The sequence below is a fragment of the Trachurus trachurus genome, assembly GCF_905171665.1.
Source record: "Trachurus trachurus genome assembly, chromosome: 1".
NCBI classification, from domain to species: domain Eukaryota; kingdom Metazoa; phylum Chordata; class Actinopteri; order Carangiformes; family Carangidae; genus Trachurus; species Trachurus trachurus.
Window position 1 is genome coordinate 20,994,434 of NC_139891.1, and position 21,363 is coordinate 21,015,796.

At 41.4% G+C, this 21,363-nt stretch overlaps 1 protein-coding gene across 1 annotated transcript in view; it reads left to right on the top strand.

The window, feature by feature from the left end:
- tenm3 (teneurin transmembrane protein 3) overlaps positions 1-21,363 on the top strand; it is a 182,603-nt gene that overhangs the window by 71,396 nt on the left and 89,844 nt on the right. Inside the window, exons 6-9 of the mRNA XM_083978996.1 lie at positions 8,862-8,978; positions 12,170-12,253; positions 12,666-12,790; positions 18,190-18,439. Of these exons, the coding sequence (XP_083835122.1) occupies positions 8,862-8,978; positions 12,170-12,253; positions 12,666-12,790; positions 18,190-18,439 (576 nt within the window). The remainder of the gene's footprint in view (positions 1-8,861; positions 8,979-12,169; positions 12,254-12,665; positions 12,791-18,189; positions 18,440-21,363) is intronic.

A 21,363-nucleotide genomic window follows, 5' to 3' on the forward strand; every position in this document is an offset into this window, starting at 1 on the left:
ATATATAAGATATAAGATAAACCCTTCCCTTGTTATGTCTCAAATCAATCGAAAAGATGTTTTCGGAATGTGCAGCACGTTTGTGTTTTTGCATGTCTTTTCTTCGATTGCAGTGTGTTGAGCTCTCAGGGCCACCGTATCCTTTCCATGCAAAATCTCTAAATTGGCATTAACTGTTAGCATGTGCCAGAATTACCCTCTCTGGCTCCCACTGACCCCACTCTCCCCGTTTCCCCTGTGTCTCCCCCTCTTTTCCATGTCCTGCACAGACATTGCCCCACACCCCCATCCCCCCACCCCATTTTTTTTAGATTATTGTTATAGAACCATATTTATTTATTTACTTACTAGTTTGTTTGTCCTAAAGCCTAATGGTGTAACTCAGACCATGTAGTTTAAGAGTTGCCAGGCTGAAGTTGTTTTGTAAAGATGGGAGGCATAATAAGCACGAGCTTCAGCCTACACCCTTTCAATTAGCTTCATGCCTTTTGTATTTTGTTAGTGGCTGAGGTAATTCTTCTATGTATTTCGTTCGGGATTTTGAATGCTAATCGAATGAATAAACTAACTAACTACAGTAACTAATTGCTTACTGCACCTTTATGTGCTTTCTGCCCTCCTCCACATAGCTTTTTAACTGTATGGACAGTTGAGTCCTTGTTGGGGTCTCTACAAGAGATTTTTTTAAAAGCCCAGAGAGAGAGAGAGAGAGAGAGAGAAAGAGAAAGAGTGAGAGAGAGAGATGATGGTAGAAAAAAATCGGAGGGGAGGAAGAGCAGTATTTTTTCTAAAGGTCATCGATTCCCACAATGAACAGAAGCAATTAAGATTGGAGCTCAGATGGTCCTTGGACCTGGAGATCGCTTGCCACAGGCTAGTCCATGTGTGTCTGTGTGTGGGTAGCACAGAGTGGGGGTGCGGGTTGGAGATTTGCAGTGTGTGTATGTGCGCATGTGTCAAGGCGATTTTCATTCAAAGCATCTGTTGCCTGGGATTTTATGATTGACACACTAATACGTACGCACACATACACACACACTCTCTAACAGGAATAAAGAATCTGCCGCACTCACAAGGATCAACACATGTGCAGATGCACAAGAACACACAGGGACCTACAAAGACCACACATGCACATGCACACACACACACACACTGAGAAATATATACGCAAGGGTGCACATGCACACATGTTTTGATTGGCACATGCTTGTACGCCAGACACACACACACACGCGGTACCTTTGGCCTTGACAAACTCACATAACAACATACCAGACAACATATGATCCCTGCCTGCTCTTGTGTGTGTTTTTCTAGGATATATGTACGTGTCAATCATACTCTGTGTGCTTTTCTACCCGTGTGTGCATGTGTGTGTGTTTCCTCTTAAGTTGACCTCACATATTTACTTTATCGGTGAGTCAGATATCAGAGAAAATCTTCTCTTTATTGTTCTAATTAAAATGTATTCTTTAAATCTCTATAACTACATACTTAACATTGCAAAAAATAAAACATGAAAGAGAAAGAGTGGAGTTAACTAATACACTACATGTTAATTGTTGACTGATACAAGAGTCACACTGATACAAAATCTGATACAAAATCACAGATAATCAATATCTGTGGAGGAACTCAAACAATAAATGGCTGTCAAAACAAAGCTTTCAGAGGCCCTCAGATGGAAAAGTCATCAGACTACTTCATCAGCTGAGCCTACTGATGCCTGTCGCTATCAAACAAGTTCTATTTTGTTGTAGTAGTAATGCATAATGAAAAATACATGCATACAGTGCAGACCAAGAAAATGAATATCCCGCTCAAATGACAAATTCATATCTGATGGTTGGCTTAAAAAAAAGGCTGTGGGCCATTTTCTAACAGGCCAACATGTAAAGTTAACAGCACATGTACAGAGGAAAGTCCATGTCCTAAAGGCGCTGTAGGAAGAGTCTGAGGAGAAGTTTTTTATTCTTGCAAACTGCCAACAATTTCACAGCTTGCTGGTGCTCAGACCTTTCTTCCTGGCTCCCACCACAAATACCTTTCCAGAATCTGTTAGATCACTCTCCCTAAGCCCATTTTCAACAGTCAAAACAAGTAGGAAAATACTCTTGCTTTTTGCATGCACCTGTAACAAGGCATATGCAAATATAAAGAGATGATCCAGGGTTGTTGCTCTTTCCCGGTTGCTGAGTTTATCTGCTAACAGGCAGGACTGTGTTACCAAAGAGATACCCATACATAAAACCCTCCTGTGTGACTAATTGAGCCAAGGCTACACCCTGTGAAACAAGACTGTGGATTGAAGGAAAACTCAGCAGCCGTAGTCAGTAAACCATTACAATGCAAGTGTCTTTGGGACTCCCTCTGGGGTGCTCTGACTTTTAATGAATCTGCAAAATTCAGCCGTTCACATCTTGTTTTTGGTTCACTACTTTTCACAACATTTTTTTTTTTTTTTTTCAACTACACCTTCTAAAATCTCTACTTACCGTAATAATTCCCAGCTCTGTGAGTCACAGTAAAGCTGAAAAATTAAGACACAATATTTAAACCACTCCGGGAATTGGTGTGTACTCTGTGAACAACATTTGCATATCAACCTAAGCCATATTACCATGGGTCTAGTATCACCTTGGGAACTACAGCAACATGTGTAATGATTAGGAAAGGCTGATTTGAATCCCTTATGAATCTGAATGTCAGTCGCTTGTAAAGTAACAAGGACACAGTGTCAGAAATTCGGAGTACCACTTCCACATAGCGCTCCTTCTGTTCACTTCATCTAAACACATGAAAACAGGAGGAACCTCTAAAAATGTGTTTTTAAAGAAGACGAGTTCTCGATAATGGAGTGCCATCAAACCTTTGACAGTGTATGGTTTAGTGTTACATGGTGTGGTGAGCTTGTTATGCCTGACGATGAAGTACAATGTCACCTAGAGTGAGAGTGTGTGGTACGACATGGCGTATAAGCTTTCATTGTGGCTTTTGCTTCATGTTATTTTGTTGTCAGGTTGCTGTCTTTAACTGTTATTTACAGCTTGAATCAGAGAAGGAGTGTTGGTTTATTCTTCACACTGGCACAATCATTCGGCAATTGAAATGTATTTTGTATTGTGAGGTGTGAACCTGTACTCACGTAACATCCAACCCTTAATAACGTCTTGTCGTTAGGCGACACCTTGTGGTCGTATTAATCAAGACAGAAGTAACGGAAAAAGTGCAGTAATGAGATGAAGTCCTCATTAGGAGGAGTTATGGGTGGATAGATGGCTCAACAAAAGAGAAGAGTCGAGTTCGATTCCCATGTGAAAGCAGCAGTTTATGTTGTCACTGTTAACCATGAGTGTTCAACAAAGCTAACAGCACTGCCACTGATGCCGCCATGACAGCAAATATTGTCTTATTAAAACCAAATCATTGTCTTTTCCTGAACCTAACCAAGCCTTTGTGACTATTGTTACGCTACTTTTGTCACAGTTACATTCTCATTATGGTTACCATGATAACCAAGGTCCAGTACACACGCTGACAGTCGCTATTTCAGGAGAAGCTGTTATGGGAGGGATGAAAAGACAACCTATGTGGTTGTTTAGGTTGGAGGAGTTGTTTGAATTCTGTATAATGAGGGACCATGATCGGTTTACATGACTCTAGGGGATGGACTTTTTCCATGACTGCAATGGCTGTGTGGGCTGAGGTTGACACTACAGTACCTCATACTGGATGGCAATGACAGGTAACTCTCCAGTGGGAAGTGGTCGCTATGCATTTACGATACGCTAGGCAATTTAGAGCAAGGCTGACACTTGCAGTGATTCAACACGTTTGACTGCTGTCAGCATGAGACATATTCTGCATCTTGAGCTTCGGCAGTTTTATTATGTTGTTACTACAGTATGTAGTGTCTCTTTTGCCTTTGATGTGAACACTGACCTCTTGAAAGACAGAATCTTTGAGCATCTCCTCCTTGATCTCAGTCGGTGCTAAGGCCTTAGGTGTTGCCTGACCTGAAGCTGACATACTCCTCTGCTGCTTCAGTAGTGTGTGGTGCACTGTCATCTGTCTGCGATGGTATGTAGTGATGGGATGTGTCATCAGCTTGATTGTCAGCTCCCGTTGTGTTTTTCACTTTGAAGTGAAAGCCGCAGTCCCAATCTCTTGATTCTGGCGTGTGGTTTTGGTTTTGACCTGGGATTGTTTCATTTTATGTTTTAGTGTTTTGTGAAAGGATGACCAAAGATGTAAAGGTGGAAGTGCTCACAGCTGTGAGAGAGTGACTCGTCTTCTCTCTCCTCGTCGCTGAGAGATTGACCCATATGCTATTATGTGCACTACTTCACAGCTTTTTCATCCTTTTGAAATGAAGATTTCACTCAATCCAACAGGGCTTGCATCAACAATGAGTTCTATCCCTCTGCCTGGGCTATAGTATGACATTGTGGTGTCCCTGGTCAAACTGTCGTTTAAAAGTGATGTTCTGGGCCACAAACCCAGGGTGTGTCTTTTCTTGAGAGCTGGCCGGTTCTGAAGTGGAAGAGAAGAGTCTCTGATGGACTGAGAGCAGTAGTCAGCCATACCCAACAAACCCTTGATTTGCCCTGGAGCCTGGAGGTCTGCATCATGTTGAACTTCAGCAATTTTCTTGGGATCAGCATCAGCTTAGACACTATGTGCACAGAAGAGAGAGCCCACACGCTTCAACTTTGATTTACCGGAATCAGATTGTTCACAGTTGCTTTAAGTCTCCTGGCACACTTTGCAGAGTTTGGCAAATGGGCATTAAGGAATACCTCAGAAGCAGATTATATGTCAAAACTCAGTTGTGTGTCGGACTTTAATCCCAATTGAGTGGTGTACATGTTGATGGAAGTGATGTTCATGGAAGTTCATCTATGCTTGACCTTCTGGCAAATGTGGAATTGAACAGGTTGATATGGCTGTTGTGCAAGCTTGAACATCAATGTTGAGTTGCAGCTCTGCCTGGACATTTTTTTAATGTTCCAATCCCATTAAACAGCTCACAACTCCAGTTCACCTACAGTACAGTGGTGCAACGCTATGTGTTATTTTTTATTATAATCAGTCCTGGTTAATTGGGTGTTTTCTCTTTTTCAGTTTCTACACAATGCCCATATAAACACCTTGTTCAAGCAATGGGATATTAGAGTGTGAGGGGTAGGTCTTGGTTTTGTCGGGCTGAATCATGGATGTGGCGATAATTTCTCCAAACTTGCTTTATTATTCAGTTTGCTGCGGCTCCCAGACAAATCGATGCAAGCACGTAAATGCCTTTCAGTTTGGTGTGGATCAGCATAATGCACAAATGCACCATCACTGCGTCTGCGATCCCCAATTGTTTCTTGTTTTAGTGCCGTCAAATCTTTAATAGCACTGTCCAACAAAATGGTTTCATAGGGTTTACTCAATGGTATTGTTTTGAATTTGCTGTAATTTGTTTTGTGTTGGACTTTTGTTCAGTGGAGTCGTTGTCTATGAGCCTATCTAGAGTCATCTGTGAGTCCCTTAGTGCAGATTTAATAACGGAGGTTTAAAACCCATAGTTCTTATCCAGTATCCTTAGCCTGGTGTGATATCTGTTCACGCTTACTTCCAGTTCCTGCATGACTTTTCTGGTGTAGACTTAACGCTGAATGTTTTTTCTTGGGGAGAAATATGCAGCTTAGCTTATGTAAGCCTAATTTTTCCACTGTTCTTCCATCTTTCCCCCTTCGCTTCCTTTCAGAAATCCATCTGAGTCAGAACTGCGTGATTCAGTTTACACTTAGTTGCCAATGCAATGTTCCCGAGCTGTAGTTATGCACCAGATGAACAATGACACATTTTTGAACATCAACAATAGTTTATTAACCAGCGGGCTTCCGACTTTCTATTCATACATCCACAAGGTGGCACAGTTTGACGCATCATGGTCCGGTAAACATCAAAATTGGGTTTTACTGTTGCCTTTAGTTTTACACTTACAGAAAAAAGACAGAATTTGGCCACTGTGATTCCTCTTTGTGTGTGTCAAGTTATCAAGACTGAACAGGGATCAGTTTACTCCGCTGAGCGGACATAGTATATACTGACAGTGCACCCTAGGTTGTTGATTCTTCTTCCAGTTCAACACAGTGGGATAGTTTGCCTTTCATCGATCCAAGCAGTCCTCCTGCTGCAGGCTTTTTTTTCTCACAGAAATCCTCCACAGGACAATTTTCAGCACTGACTTCTCATCACAGCTTCATATTCATGAAGAATAGCTAACAGCGAGGAGTTGATAACAACAACAACAGGTGATTTAATGCAGTTTCTACAACTGTCCATCTGGATACAACGTTGATGCTGCGAGTCTACTCCATATGGTTTTAAAACTTTCAACCTAACTCTTCGACTTTCTTTAAATCCTCTTCTAAATTTCTTTGAAATGTGCTTTTATTTCCCAGATTTCTCAGAAAGGTGCAGTTAGGGAGAACCAGCCTTGTATGACTGTTACCATGCCTATTAATCCTCTTATTTATCACACACACACACACACACACACACACACACACACACACACACACACACACACACACACACACACACACACTCTCACACACACACACACACACACACAGCCCCTGTCGATTAGCCGGCACTCTCCCGTGACCCTTTGCTCCTGTTCTCACTAGGGGGGATGGTGGGTAACGGGCTAGCACAGCACGGCTCTAATTTAATGAGGCAGAGCGGTGTGTGTATGTGTGTAGTGGTGGTGAGGTGGGAATGGGGGGATGGGGGGGTCTTCACTAATTGGTCCTTGACACAACTCTTTCTATAATATCTGCTATGTGAGGAATCCAGTCCAGACTCCTGCACTCCCGCACAAACCCACCAACACAACAGGTTACTGCGTTTGATTGTTTGAGCATCAGGGTGTCATGTACTATCACAGGACATGGGCCTCCACTCATATCCAACATCTATCTTGTCTCAGATGTGAAATAATTAACGATTTCTGTCCCACTGTCCATCTGCTCTTAAGAGGCTCCTTAACGTTATAAAGCATCAATGATCTTTTGGTTGATCTGTTATCAGAACATTATGTTGCTGCTTGGTTTTGTGACAGTGTACAGACTGTCAAATCCATGTTCATGTAACAGTCCCACTCATTGTCCATCCATTTTACCAGCTGAGGCAGGGTGGGGGCAGGGTACATCCTGGTCGCCAGTCTATCACATGGCTGACAATAAAGAGACAATCAACACATACACATAGTCATAATGAGAATGTGAGCCAATAAAAGGGAGTGACCCAAACCTGGCTGGCACACAAACTGAATTCATCAAAACATGACAGAAATATTTTTCACTATATCTCAGTAAAAGTTGTTCAAATACAGAAAGAAATGCTCTGCATGTTGCAGTTATAGTGGATGTTCTTATAGCTGCTTTTTATCTTTGACCCTTTGTGTATTTTGTGGTGAATATTTTGCTGCTAAAATGAAAAACAGAAAATCAGACTGTTTACAATAAACAGTCCAAGGACTGGTATGACACACAGCGCTGATGGAAGGGGCAAAAAGACATGAATCTATTCTAAGCTAGACGAATTGCTATAAAATGACCACATTCATCAAGCTCCCATTTACTATTATCTATATTGCTGTTTTATTTACGAAGGCCTACCTGCCTATCTATCTAGCTGAGTGGTACAAACATTGCAGCCTCAAAGCTTGTTCGTGGGGCTTTAGACTACAGGTCAGATGGGTCCACTTGGCTCCTTGAGACCAGACCCAGGACTCATAATGGCGGCATGGCCTGGTCCAAATTTCAGTAAATCTAAATCTTCTTACAAGAGATGTTTTTCCCCCCTTTTTTTCTGGAAACTAGTTGCATGAGACTGAATACAATGGGCTACTAGAGAAACCACCCCACAGTACTGAGCACTGTGTGTAATTCTGTCAGACTGACAAGGCGAAGCACAAAACCAAATCCCTCCACTGCCGCTTCATTTTGCAAAATGCCGCGTCAGCTCTGCAGTTCTTCATCAGACAGTCAGCATAATTCAGCTGATGCTATGTTAAATAAACTGTAGTGGATGAAAGATTAAGGAAGGGAGGTGAGGTGTTGAATAGAAATGGGCGTCATGGGTGTGGATCTTTCTTTTCTGTCTGGTTTACACTGATTTTACCGGGTTTTTTTGCCTTGGAAAAATCTAGTTTCATCAAGGTTGAGATGCCAGAGAGGAGACAAGGAAGCAGCAAGTGAGCAGATGATTTACAAGCTCAAGGGCATGCATGCACATATACAGACATATAAGAAAGGGATGGGAGAACACATAGGTGAGTGTTGTATTGCATAATGTCAGATTAGCTCCAGGAGGCTCCCTTTGATGCTAACACACTCTATCTATCCCTGGGTTGTGTGTGTGTGTGTGTGTGTGTGCGTGCGTGCGTGCGTGCGTGCGTGCGTGTGTGTGTACATGCGTGTAATGCACATGCTCGCAGATGCATTAATTTGTGTCCGTAGCCTGAGAGCATTGTAGATATCACAGTATTCATGTTTCCAGAAACGTGCTGTTGGTGCTCACTTTGCCTCACAGAGCCACAACATGCAACCAAACCTCATGCTCACACTCCATTTGTCTGTTTGTCGGTGTCGCACACGGACAAGTTAATAATTGTTATCTCTGTTTTCTCTCCTCTAACATCTGATCCTTCTCTGTCTCCATGCCCTGTCTTAATTGTTCTTCCCTTCCATCCTGTCTTTTTTCCTCCTCTTTTATTTTCATATTTGCTTTATGTGTTACTTTTGTCGTTCACAATTTTCAATTTTGCTCTCCCCCTTTCTCCTCTCTTCTCCTTTTTCCAGCTATGCACCTGTTTGGTCTTAACTGGCAGCTTCAGGAGAGTGAAGGATACGGAGCCTTTGAAAACGGAGGAGGACGAGATACGACTCCCAACACCTTCATGGTGTCCACGGACAACGGTAAGTACCAACATGAACACAAATACATTTGCTCCATTTAAATGTTTTTATGGTCCAAGGACTTTTGCCTTTTTCTTGAATATAGTAAAATTCAGTCAGTTTCTCTCGCTCTCTCTGGAAAAATGACTCTTCTAACTTTCTCCCTGAGTGATGATTTTACAGTAGATGCAGCCGAAATTCAAAATACGCCAGTGACTCACTTTGGCATGGATGCAACATCAATAACAGTAAAAACAAGTGATATTTTACTGCGTGATGCTACACAAATTCCTATACATGATAAGTATACAGTACATGCAGAGGGACACACACACTAACATCACTCAAGATCCCTGTGCCTTGTTTTCTTATTTCCTTCTCTCTCTGCTGTTTGTCTTTTCTTCATCTGAAAAATGTCAGCATTAACACTGGTGTATGCGGTTTTCCCCAGGCTTGTTATAAGCATTTTATGTCCCGCACATGGTCATCATTCAGATGTAACACCACTGTGTGACACCAGGCTCTCTTATTCAGGGGGGTACCTGTTGGAGTTAAGCCTTTCCCACATGGATGAGCTGCAAGTATCGCACATTACTAATCCGATTCCTCGGAAGTGAATAAAGGAGGAAAAGAAGATCTAGAGGAGGAATCAGGAACAGATGGAGGAGAGGCTGTGGTCTACTTTTACCTGCGGTCACCCAGTCAAATGTTTCATCACTATGAGATAGATCACTGAGCTTTCTGCACTAATTGGATTTGACAGTAAAGTGTTAAATCAGCCAGAAACGTGGCTATCCTTTCAGGTGACACACGTTCATTTGGAGGGATTTAATATTTCACAATTTGACGCACACATTGAAAACAAAGAAGCTAAATAATCTGGGCCCTGTGTCATTTGCAGAGTTCCTTGTACCAGCTCTCTCCAGCAAACACTAACTTACAGTACCATAGAGGAGCGGCTGGTGACCTCCATCCCGGGACACGTCAGCCCCCATAAAACTCACGGCTCCAGCCAGCTCAGAGGCAGCGTTCTCAGAGACTTGGTGGAGTCTTCATCCAAATGTTTCAAGCCGTTCTCGACTCCAGCTGTGTCGTTAGCGCATGGAAAAATTCAACCATAATCCCTATTCCAAAACAGTATGCACTAAAGTCTCCAAGCCAGTTCTCTCAACCCAGTGCTGTGCAAAAGTATGGAGAAAGTAGTGTATGACCTTCTCTGTAGTACAGTGGCCGACATCTGGACTCTGTTACTGTAACCCTCAAACCAGACCGCTCAACTGTGTTTAATACAGTACATATATACACACACTACTTCAGGTGGACACTGGATACATGGAGACAGAAATAGATTTTCTTAGGGTTAGTGGTCAAGGTTACAGGGCCAGAGTCAGGGTTAGGGTTTAACTGTCCAAATTTTTTCAAGTCCATTTAATGTCCGCAAAATTGACCCTTGACAACCTGTGTGTGTCTGTGTATGTTTGTGGGTTTGTGCTAGTGAGAGAGAGAGTTCTATCACATAAAAGAAAGTATCATTTAGAGCAAGAGACAGAGAGACCAGTAGAGAAAATGTGTTGTGATAGAAGATGGACGTTTGTTTCTTCCAACTGAAACTTGTGTCATATGTTGCAACTTAGACTAGTGTAACAAATGAGCGTAACGTCTGGACTGTCATAAATATTACACGCTCACTCACATACAGTACTCACACACACACTCACATCTGAGCCAATGACAGCAAGGGGCCTCTACAAAGCCTCAGAGTCTTCTTGGGTAACTCTCTACACGCTTTGAACACCTGGATTTGAGGAGTTTATCCCATTCTTCCTGGCAGATCCTCTGTTAGATTGCCACTGTGCTCGTGGGAACACTCAAAGCTTTGAAATGATTTTATGACCATGCCAATCTATACCTCATCACAGTTTTACTGTGGAGGGGTACAGAGAGTTTCTTGGTCTATGGTTTTTGTCCTGACAGTGTGAACTGTGGAACCTTACTGTATACACACAGATTTGTGCCTTTCTAAACTATGTTGAATCATTTCAATTTCCCATTGACAAAGGCTGGAGCTTGACAGACAGAGAGAAGGGATGGCAGCATGGGTATTTGCACTTCAAGGATAATCTTGGGATCTTCCGTAACTTCTGACAATATATGATATTGTATGTGCATTAGGGGAAAAAATCCTTTTGTGTCTAAGCAGTGAACAAATGAACACTGTGATTTACATTTCATTCACCCTGTGTGATCAATAGTGAGAACGAATCAGGGTGTTGTGTGGTGCAGCTTTTCAGAACTCCTGTTGTTACCATATTGATTCAGTGCACATATTAACAATTAAACATTACACCTAAGTTTAATAAGAATACCTTATTCATTCATTTCTGTGAATCAGGGTCTGTGCAAGATCTGCAGAAAGTTTGAGACAGGAAAGCAGGAAAATATACTTGACATTGCTGCTGGAGTGCGTCATTGTCTGTCAATACTATATAGTATCTTGAACATTACCACTAAAGTGATTTTCAGTTGTTTTTGTTATGTTTACTGCCATTGAGTAATCCTAATTCCCCCATGAGTCAGGACAGAGTGAAGGAAGGTGAAAATGTCGAAGCAAAGAAACAGGACAGGAGAATTTAAGAGAGACTTGTTACTGCTGCTGTCGTGAAAAGTTATGTTTCAGTCTGGACCAGTTTTCTCATTGGTAATAAATAAGAGAATTGCATATGGAGATTGTAAGAGGAAGCTGGTTCTTCAGCACTTACCCATCTGTAAAATTCACAGAGTACCACTCCATTACGGTATATTGTGTTGCCATCAATCCCAAAATGTCTCTGGTGGTTAGACAAAGAGCCCATCTGTCATCCTTCCTCAGACATAGCTTCTTAAAAACCTGTATCATGACTGAGTGTAAAGTAAATGGCTGAAAGTGCAAAGATGTCTCACTGGGAACTGCATGGACTGTTTGCCCAGACTGAGGGTCCTCAGGGTAATACCAAAAAGCCAGGACAATTATAAGAATGAGAAAAAAATATGGTATTTATAAGAACATATGTCCTATGTCCATAAAGTTCATTTTTTGTTTTCATCCAAAAGGACCTCATAAACCTTTCAAAGTAGGCTCGGGTTTGTATTTGATCACTGGGTGATCAGATCCTGTCTGACAGTGTTTTTTATTATTTTCATTTCCTGAACTCCATCTGTTCCTCTCTCTGCAGGTAAAATGTTTCTTCTAGAGAACAACACCATAGACATAGGGGAGGTGGATGTGGGGAGACGAGCCATACAAGATGTCCCGCCAGGTCAGTTACACGCACACTCATGTGTAAGCCTGTCACGACATCTCACAACAAAATATACTCACCAAAACATAATACACTCCGTTTTGGAATTAGTAACGTACATACTTTGTGCAGCTTGTATGTTTTCACTTTAAGGGTCGAAAAAAATTGATGATGATAGTCAGTGTGACAAAGATGCACGCACTTATGAATAAAGTTTAAGTCAGCATCCTGTTGCTTTTCAGCAATGGGGAATTGGAATATATGTTCTTGCTTTTATTGTAGGATGACTTTTATATTTGCCTTGTGCGAGCATGTTGATTTGTATGTTATATGTAGACGATTAAATTGAAATGAATTGAAACGTGTATCACTGACTTTGAATATTCACAGATTTTGACGCCATTCTGTTTGTTGTTGTTCCTTACTGTAGGAGTGTTTTGGAGGTCCCAGCTATATATCGACCAACCACAGTTCTTGAAATTTAACATCTCAGTCCAGAGGGATGCTCTAGTTGGGGTGTATGGACGCAAAGGCCTACCGCCCTCACACACACAGGTTGGTCGCATAAACACACACATGGGTATGCATGCATGTAGAATTACATGATCACACAGACTTATCTAACCTAAAGACCTTTTCAGAGTGATCACAGTTCAAAAAATATATACAGATGTTACTGGTTCAAAATTGCGGACTTCACGCGTGGTCCACGCGAGACGGCACAAGACTCAGGCATTTTTTTTCTTTGGCGAGACAAGAGGTTTTAATGAAAAGCCTCAATGTGCCAAAACAACCGCCAGGTGGCATCTGTGAGAACGGAGGACGACAGGCGGATGACTCAGTGATCTGTGCAGTAATCCACAGCTTAAACTCTAGGCTATTAAACTAGAACTAACTACTGTATACCCTGCCTAAATCACATTTTATTGTAATATGATAAAGCCTGTCTTGCTTTATGACTTGATGATTATGTATCACAAATTATGAAGGATCATCTGCGCAAGGCAAAGATGATAGCATCAACAAAACACGTCGTAACACACGCGGCTGTATGGGACAGGCTTTTATTTAATTCAGCACTCACTTTAAGTTAAACACTTTTTAATTCATAAAAACTGCTCGGCAGCGAGAAACGGACGCGTTTCGGCAATCAGCCGTCCTCAGCGTTTTTTGACTTTGAATTTTTTTGGACTGGCACCCGATTCACCCGTTCATACCTTGAGTTGAGCACGCCAGGTTTGCTGATTTTATTTAATTCAGAACAAACCGCTTAGCAAAAATGGAAAATATAGTCTATAATAATTAATTGATCTGTTGTTTGGCCACTGTTTGAAAATAACCCGAATTATGAGCAAATAATCTGATCCAGAGCAGCAGTCATAATCAGACTTCTTATAAATAAACCTAAACATTCATTCTTTTTTCTCTTCTTCTTCACAGGAGAAAATGAGGTGCGCTGCGCTCACGGACGCGTTGATGTTTTGTGATTTATCTGCTGCCTTGACTCTGCCCTTTATACATGTGCGTTCAGATTAACAATAAGACAAGCCATGGTTGAGTTTATTGAGTTAATAATCAGCATCTTAGTACCTCTGATCCGGAGCGATAGTGTTATGAAAATCGCTACAGTTGAACTGGTCTGGTTTTTAGCTGCTCAATCTCATTGTTTCAAAGAAAAGGGATTGATTTTTATAACGAAATGAAACGAAAACAATATTATATTGATACATTGTTGTAAAAAAAATCCAAAAGAAACGAAAATGAACTAAAGAAAATAACTTTCACACACACATTAAAACAGTGCGATTGGTTGAAAGCTGATAATTAGCCATGTGCTTATAAGCTGATTGGCCGAAACCAAGAACAAAGCCGCGTGAATGGCCAATCGCCATACGGCCGACATGTAAATCAGCTGTTTCGATGGGCGTTATATGAATAGAGATGTTAATGTGGTACTTTGCACATAGGCTACTTTCTGTAACTGGAAGAAAAACAGCCAGCTGGAAGAATGTGTTGCCTAAATCTTTTACTGTGTGGGAGATCTCCACCAACGTAGCCGGGGAGAAAGCAAGTGGGACCGTTCTGCCCAGTCTCTGAGCAGCGCACGTTTCACAGATAAGCTTCATAACGGGAGTAGCCTAATGTCAGTAGTTTCTGTTTAAAACATGCTGTTTCAACCGCCCCTCCTCTGTGTCTCAAACGACCCGCATAGGTGGGACGTTTGAGACAAATAACAACATACGTTTAAAGTTATAAAACAGCGCGATCATCCAACATATGTGTTGAATTATAGCCTATGTAACTAAGAGAATAGACATGTGAGTTGTTGATCACATGATACAAATGTTTGTTTACATAACGTCACCTGCCCTAATGTGCGTGTCCCTTCTTTTGTCTCTAGTATATTTCCCACAACTTTAGAACAAAGAACTGACTCATGCCAGATTTTTTTTCTCTAGCTTTATTTAAAATATACAGCAGCTTTATATTAGGCTACAGTCACCAGCAGGCACACAAACAGCATCCCCAGGACAGGATATCGATTACGGTCACATGCCAGTCGCTCCTCCCTTCAGTTCTATAACTTTCTCAATGACACTGTCCAGATGATCGATGTACTTATTACAGACGCTGATGGTCAGCTTCTCCATCCAAAATGTCTGGATCGCTGCTTCCAACTCCTCCCTGTTAGTTGGTTTCGCCTCAGAGCGGTTTAGGGTTATTTAGAAGAAGAGTAAGTTATTTAGAGCGGTTTATTTAGAAGAAGTCTGATTATGACTGCTGCTCTGGATCAGATTATTTGCTCATAATTCGGGTTATTTTCAAACAGTGGCCAAACAACAGATCAATTAATTATTATAGACTATATTTTCCATTGCTAAGCGGTTTGTTCTGAATTAAATAAAAGCCTGTCCCATACAGCCGCGTGTGTTACGCCGTGTTTTGTTGATGCTATCATCTTTGCCTTGCGCAGATGATCCTTCATAATTAAAAATAAAAAGTCCAGGCCGGCTGCATGGCTGACGGTGTCACCACTCTCATTATCACTGGCTGTTTGTGTTGTCTGTCAAAAAATGGATGAATGAAACGACTTTGTATCGGCCGCGTCTTCTATCGAGGGAAAGTTATTTATCCTATGTTTTATCGCCCAGCCCCAAAGTGACACAGACCCGTTCATTCACAAGAAATCATCCAGCTGCACTCTCAAACAAGGTGCGGAGTGAGAAATCTGCGGCACTACTGCACAGTACTGTAGTTGGCTCATTTTAAAAACACATTTTGGAGATGACGAGACAGATGACCGAAAAAAGAGAGTGAGACGTGGGCTATAGTCTACTGTAGCTGCCGTCGTTACATTTTGTCATTGAAAAACGAGGCTACTATATTATTTAGGGGAGAGCCGGGTCGATTGATACACGGGACGATTGATACACAGCGATTTCCTCGAAAACCACACAAGCTTGAGCCGTCAGATTTTGTCACTATGTTCAGCACTCAACACCGACCAATCCTGGGAAAGCTTGTGAAATTACGTCACGCCATTCAAAAGTTATTAGCGCGAACCTGTTTTTTACTACGGAAAGTAAAATGTTAGGTGCGGTAGTTTTTTTGTGATCAAAAGTTGTATTGTGTGTTTCATGCAATAATAATATGACCTAACAGATGAATTCGTACATAAACAGGTCCTAAATTATGAAATGTCATAGTTTTGAAGTTTAGAGGCAAAACAGGTTTTATTGTCAGTAGTCGCTGGAGGGACGATTGATACAGCTGTTTCAACTGTCCCTCACGCCACCGTGCGTAGTGACTGTGGTCACACTGCGCGATCAATATCTGTATATAAATCACCAAATTAATAGCCTAACTGTTTTGCAATGAACAACAACTGAATTGAATGAACAACATGTATTTTTAATAAACACCACATATTTTTAATGTTCGTGTTTATGACGTGAATCAACAGATACTATTCAGCAAAGTGAGGGGAAAATGCCGAGGGTAAAATGACAATATGTTCAACTGTGTATCCATAAACATGACTTAGGACAGGGAAATAAGTAAATGAAATTAAAATGCAGTTGTCCAACAACTCCTACAAAAGAAGAAAGGCGAGTTTAATCGAAATGCGGATCTTGACAATTACGCACGGGACAAAAATATTTATTTGACCTATTTATATTGTGAGAAATTATGTGATATTTTGGCAATAACTAGTACACTAGTATGTTGTCCGATATGCCGCATAAAAACGAGAGTAATGTCAGTAGTTTCTGTTTAAAACATGCTGTTTCAACCGTCCCTCCTCTGTGTCTCAAACGACCCGCATAGGTGGGGCGTTTGAGACAAATGTCAACTTACGTTCAAAGTTATAAAACAGCGCGATCATCCAACATATGTGTTAAATTACACTTGTAACTAAGAGAATACACATGTGAGTTGTTGATCACATGATAAAAATGTTTGTGTACATAACGTCATCTTTGAAAAAGACGTTTAAATGAAAAGTGTATCAATTGACCCGGCTCTCCCCTACTGTCTGCAGCTAGTTCTCCTTTCATCCTCTTGTATTCTGTATCATGAACAGCGCCACTCCTAATCGCGGCTATCAGGCTGTCAGCATTGTCCCCAAAACGTCTGAGCAGTATTTAGTACGGTGCTGCCACCTAGAGGAAAACAGTTGTGGTGAAAAGTCACGCGATCACGCGATCCTGCAGTGCAGGAAAAACCCCGCAATTTTGAACCAGTAACATCTGTATCGTGCCAGTAATCACCTACATGTATTTCACCATTGTTGTAACTTATCATTATCACTTTCAAGTTTGAATTGAATGCTGTCATATGAATATTAGGCTTCAGCAGCACAAGGTTAAAGGGACAGTATGGGACTTTATTGGCTTTTTATTGACAAAAATCAAATATCGCTTTCATAAATACGTATTTCACTGAAGTGGAATCGCGCCCGCATACAAACGAGCGCTTTCTCGTACCTTAGAATGAGATGTTACAAGTCGTTACAAACATACAGGGGGGGGTTCACCGAACCTTCTCTGCCATGTTGAATCGCCATGTTTTACGTTCAGTGTCACCGTGGCTGTAAGTAACCTCAAACTCGGGCCGCCGGAGCTTCTCGGCTCGGGGAGAAAGTTTTCCAGACAGCGCCTGTTAAAACTGTCACCACCGTGTAGCTAGTGTGAGGAAGGACGGAGGCACTGGTGTTGCCTTCAGGTGCAGTCAGACACCTGAATGACGCCGTGAGTGACGCCGTCGGCAAACCAACTGGATGTTATTTTACTCGACGAGAGAAAGCCGGTAAAACGTGGGTCAGGTAAACAATACGACATCACCATGACAACATATTGTCACGCCTGTATTGTTTTGCCTCGTGCTGGCGGACCGTTTGTTTACATAGAGGCTTGTTTATCCTGATACATGCAGCGTGTGTTGTTTTTCTGACTTCTGCCCGAGTTTACGTAAACGCAACAGCAAGAATACGTGCCGACATGCAACCGCACCGCTAGATGGGGGTAAATCTCACATACTGTCCCTTTAAATATCCCAAAGAAAAACATAAAGGTAATAAAACCAGTTGAATTAAGTGTGAAATGGGGGGAAAAAGATTCTTCTAATGTCAGATTCTATAGAAAAAGACATTGATAATTTAGCACTCTCTCTATGTTTTTACTTTTCAGTCATGTCTGTTGCATGAATGAAAATGTAGCCATTGCTATTATTCCTTAATTGCAGCTTTTTCTTTCTCTCCTTACATATCCTTGACAGCAATCCTATTGAGTATTGAATCAGCTGAAATTTTGGAATTGATCTAAATAAGTTGTAAATGGTTGTGTCACATCATGCCAGCTGAGAGTCCTCGGGGTTGAATTTCAGTGCTAATTGTTCTTACTGTAAGATGATGGTGCAATGATATTTGCTTTATGTGTATTTGTGTCTCTCAGTATGACTTTGTGGAGCTGCTGGATGGTAGTCGCCTCATTTCCAAAGACAAACGAGCACTCAGTGATGGGGACGCAGGATACGCACACCCAGCTGTTGCACACGAGGAGGAGTTTGGAGCTCGATACGCACGCTCAGTGAACGTGCACGAGGCCGGCTTCATCCAGTATCTGGACACAGGAATTTGGCATCTGGCATTTTACAACGACGGACGCAACACAGAACAAGTCTCTTATAACACTATCATCATAGGTGAGACACAGTTTTATGTTTGTAATAGCCAGCACTGTATGTATTGGAATTACTGGTGAGCTAGTGTGATTCAGTCAATCAATCAAAAAAAAAAAAGCATTTTTCACACAGGTTAGTGCAGGTCATAGTGCTTCAGATGACTGATCAGCTAAAAAGAGCACAAATCAAGAAGATGAGTGAGATGAGATAATAAAGAATAAAGAATAAAACTGATTGTGAAAAGCTATAATGACATCAGTAAACCAAAAAAAGCATAAGAAAATGAATGAACTGTCAAATATGCTGATTATAGAAGCATGAATTCGTTTTTCTGTGTCACTCAGAGAGAGATAAATAGAAAACACTTTAGAAAGATGTTTCAAATGAAAAGAAAGAGGTTTGCATACAAGCCCCAAGTTAGATTTAAAATTTAACTCAGAATCAAAGATCATCCCAAGGTTCCTTGCTTGCTGGCTTGGGGTGAGTCCAAGAGAAATTAATTTTGCTACTAATTTCTCTCCCTGAACCTCAGAACCAATGATTAAAATTTCTGATTTATCCCGGTTGAGCTGTAAAAGGTTTTGTGACATCCAGTCATTAATATCTAAAACACATTTACAAGTGGAAATCAACTGGTCTTGTGCTATTACTGTAGGAGTATGTGAGTGAGTGTACAGAACACACAATCCATACAATATTACCTGCTAAATGGGAGCTCATCAGTTAAATCCATAATCAGATTTTCATTATAGGAATTCAAATAAAAACTACATATTTTGTCTTATATTATATCAGATAATGCAGAGCATCGTGGGTATTAGCGTCTAATTCATCTCAGACATAATTAATCTCAGAGACTTTATTTGTTGTGACCAAATGACAGAAATCCTTGTTTCAGACTAAGTACCTAGTTATCGTCAAAAACTGGAATTGGAAGGTTTGTGTGCTTGTTTTGCTACATTTGTGGGGTCTATGGTACTTTATGCAGTGGTGGACAAAGTTTAAAGGACCGTTTGAGGGCTAAGAATACTAGGTATATGGCAGAGTCAGGGCAGGGCTGCGATAAGCTGCGTCACTGAACGCCTCAACCTGACTCTCGCGCAAGACTTTGTATTGCAGCTCTATGTCCTCTTTCTTGAAGTAAACAAACACGCTGTGTATGTTTGAATAGCCATCTGACTGTCTGTGAAAAAAAAAAGCAGTTTTGTGGGATGTAAACAGCCTAAACAGCTAAGATTTGTCAGCTCCCATTATACACTGCTGTGGCAAAGTGGGGACAGACAGAACTACTGCGTAACAGGAGCAATTAAAATCTTCAGATTCATTCTTTTAGACCTAAAATATAGGAAACTATAGCCCCAGGTTGAATTTGCCTGGAATTGTCCTAAGGTTAGGCATTAGGTCGAGGTGGGTAAGAGCAGGGTAACAGGCTAGTATTTTGTCCATGGCGCTTCGCCCATCATAAAGAGAGCTGCCCAGGGTATTGTCCTGTTGATAGCAGCATTAAATGCCAGAGCGGGAACAGGAAGCCTGAAATAGTGGATCCTGCTGGCAACAGTCGCATGTTTGGATGGTCCACTTCACACCTCACACCTCACCCCCATCCCCACCCCCACAACCAACCACAAACACAGTCAAGACCACACTGAACAAATTAGGGAAAGAGCTGGTGCATCTCTGTGCCTCCTCGTGTCTGCATGCTTCAGAATAAAAGGAGACTATGGGGAGGTTCACATATTGTTCAGCTCATGGGACAGTGTAGTCAACTACACTGACATGGATCCTCCCTCATTAGTGCATTCACTGTCAGGCCACATACCTCACTGTCAGATTACTGCCAGATAAATGTATTTACAAAACCAACTGTGCATGAGACACTAACAGAGCCTGTAAATTACATTAAATAAATAATTCATATACATGGATTCCTGCTGGTGGAGTGACATTTAACCATGTAATCACTTCACCTGAAATCACTGGTCTAATGAATACATTCCTTTCTGTCCAGTTTCATGTTTCATTAAACACCAGGCAGCTGTGCATCTAAACGAAAGCTGAAAAGGGAAGACTGTAGTCCAGCCTAAATCGCTGTCAGCCACAAAAGACAGACTTGATACAGAATTATGCTGAAAAGGAGAATACAACAGATAATAGGGACCTGGCAGCATCGGGACAGAGTTGATGAAGCTCAGCAGCCCTGAGCTGAGACGGGCCTCGCTTCAGTTGTTTAATCTCATTCTTCAGTCAGGTTTCTTTCTTTTTTTCCCCCCACAAAATCACGAGAATGGAGATAATGGAGACCCTAACAATTACAAAGGCATCTGTGTGAGCAGTTATCTGGGGGAGGTTTTGTGCACCATTGGAAATGCCCAGATGTTGGACTCCTTTCTGAGCATAAGGTCCTGTATAAAGGGCAAACTGGCTTCTTTTTTGTCTCCAGATAACCGGTCGACTGACCACATTTACACCTTACATGCGGACGTTAATGATGAGGAAGAGGGATTACATTATACAGTTCTCTAAATTTGTGAATGGTGAAAATGTTCCTTTTATAAATTAAGTCTATGTATGTCAGTAAAAAGTCAAGAGACATCTCTTAGTGTGTCTCTGTTTACCTTCTACATTCAGGATCCAGATGTACTACAGCAGCTGTCTGGAACACCTGGATTAACTATTAACAATAAATAAGTGAAATTCCTTCTTTACGCTGAAGACCTGTTGTTCAAAATAAGAACTACAGCAGCAACCTCCATCTCCTGGATCAGAACTGGACTCTGACAGTTACTAGTGTACAGTATTTTATCATAATCAGAATCAGTGTCTTTAGGTTCCTATAGGTTAGGTGCTTTGCCACAATATACTCTCTTTGCATGTGTGCAGCAGGAAAGACTGAGATTTGTTAAGCACTTAGCATAGAGGTGACCTTGTACTGCTAAGAAGAGGGG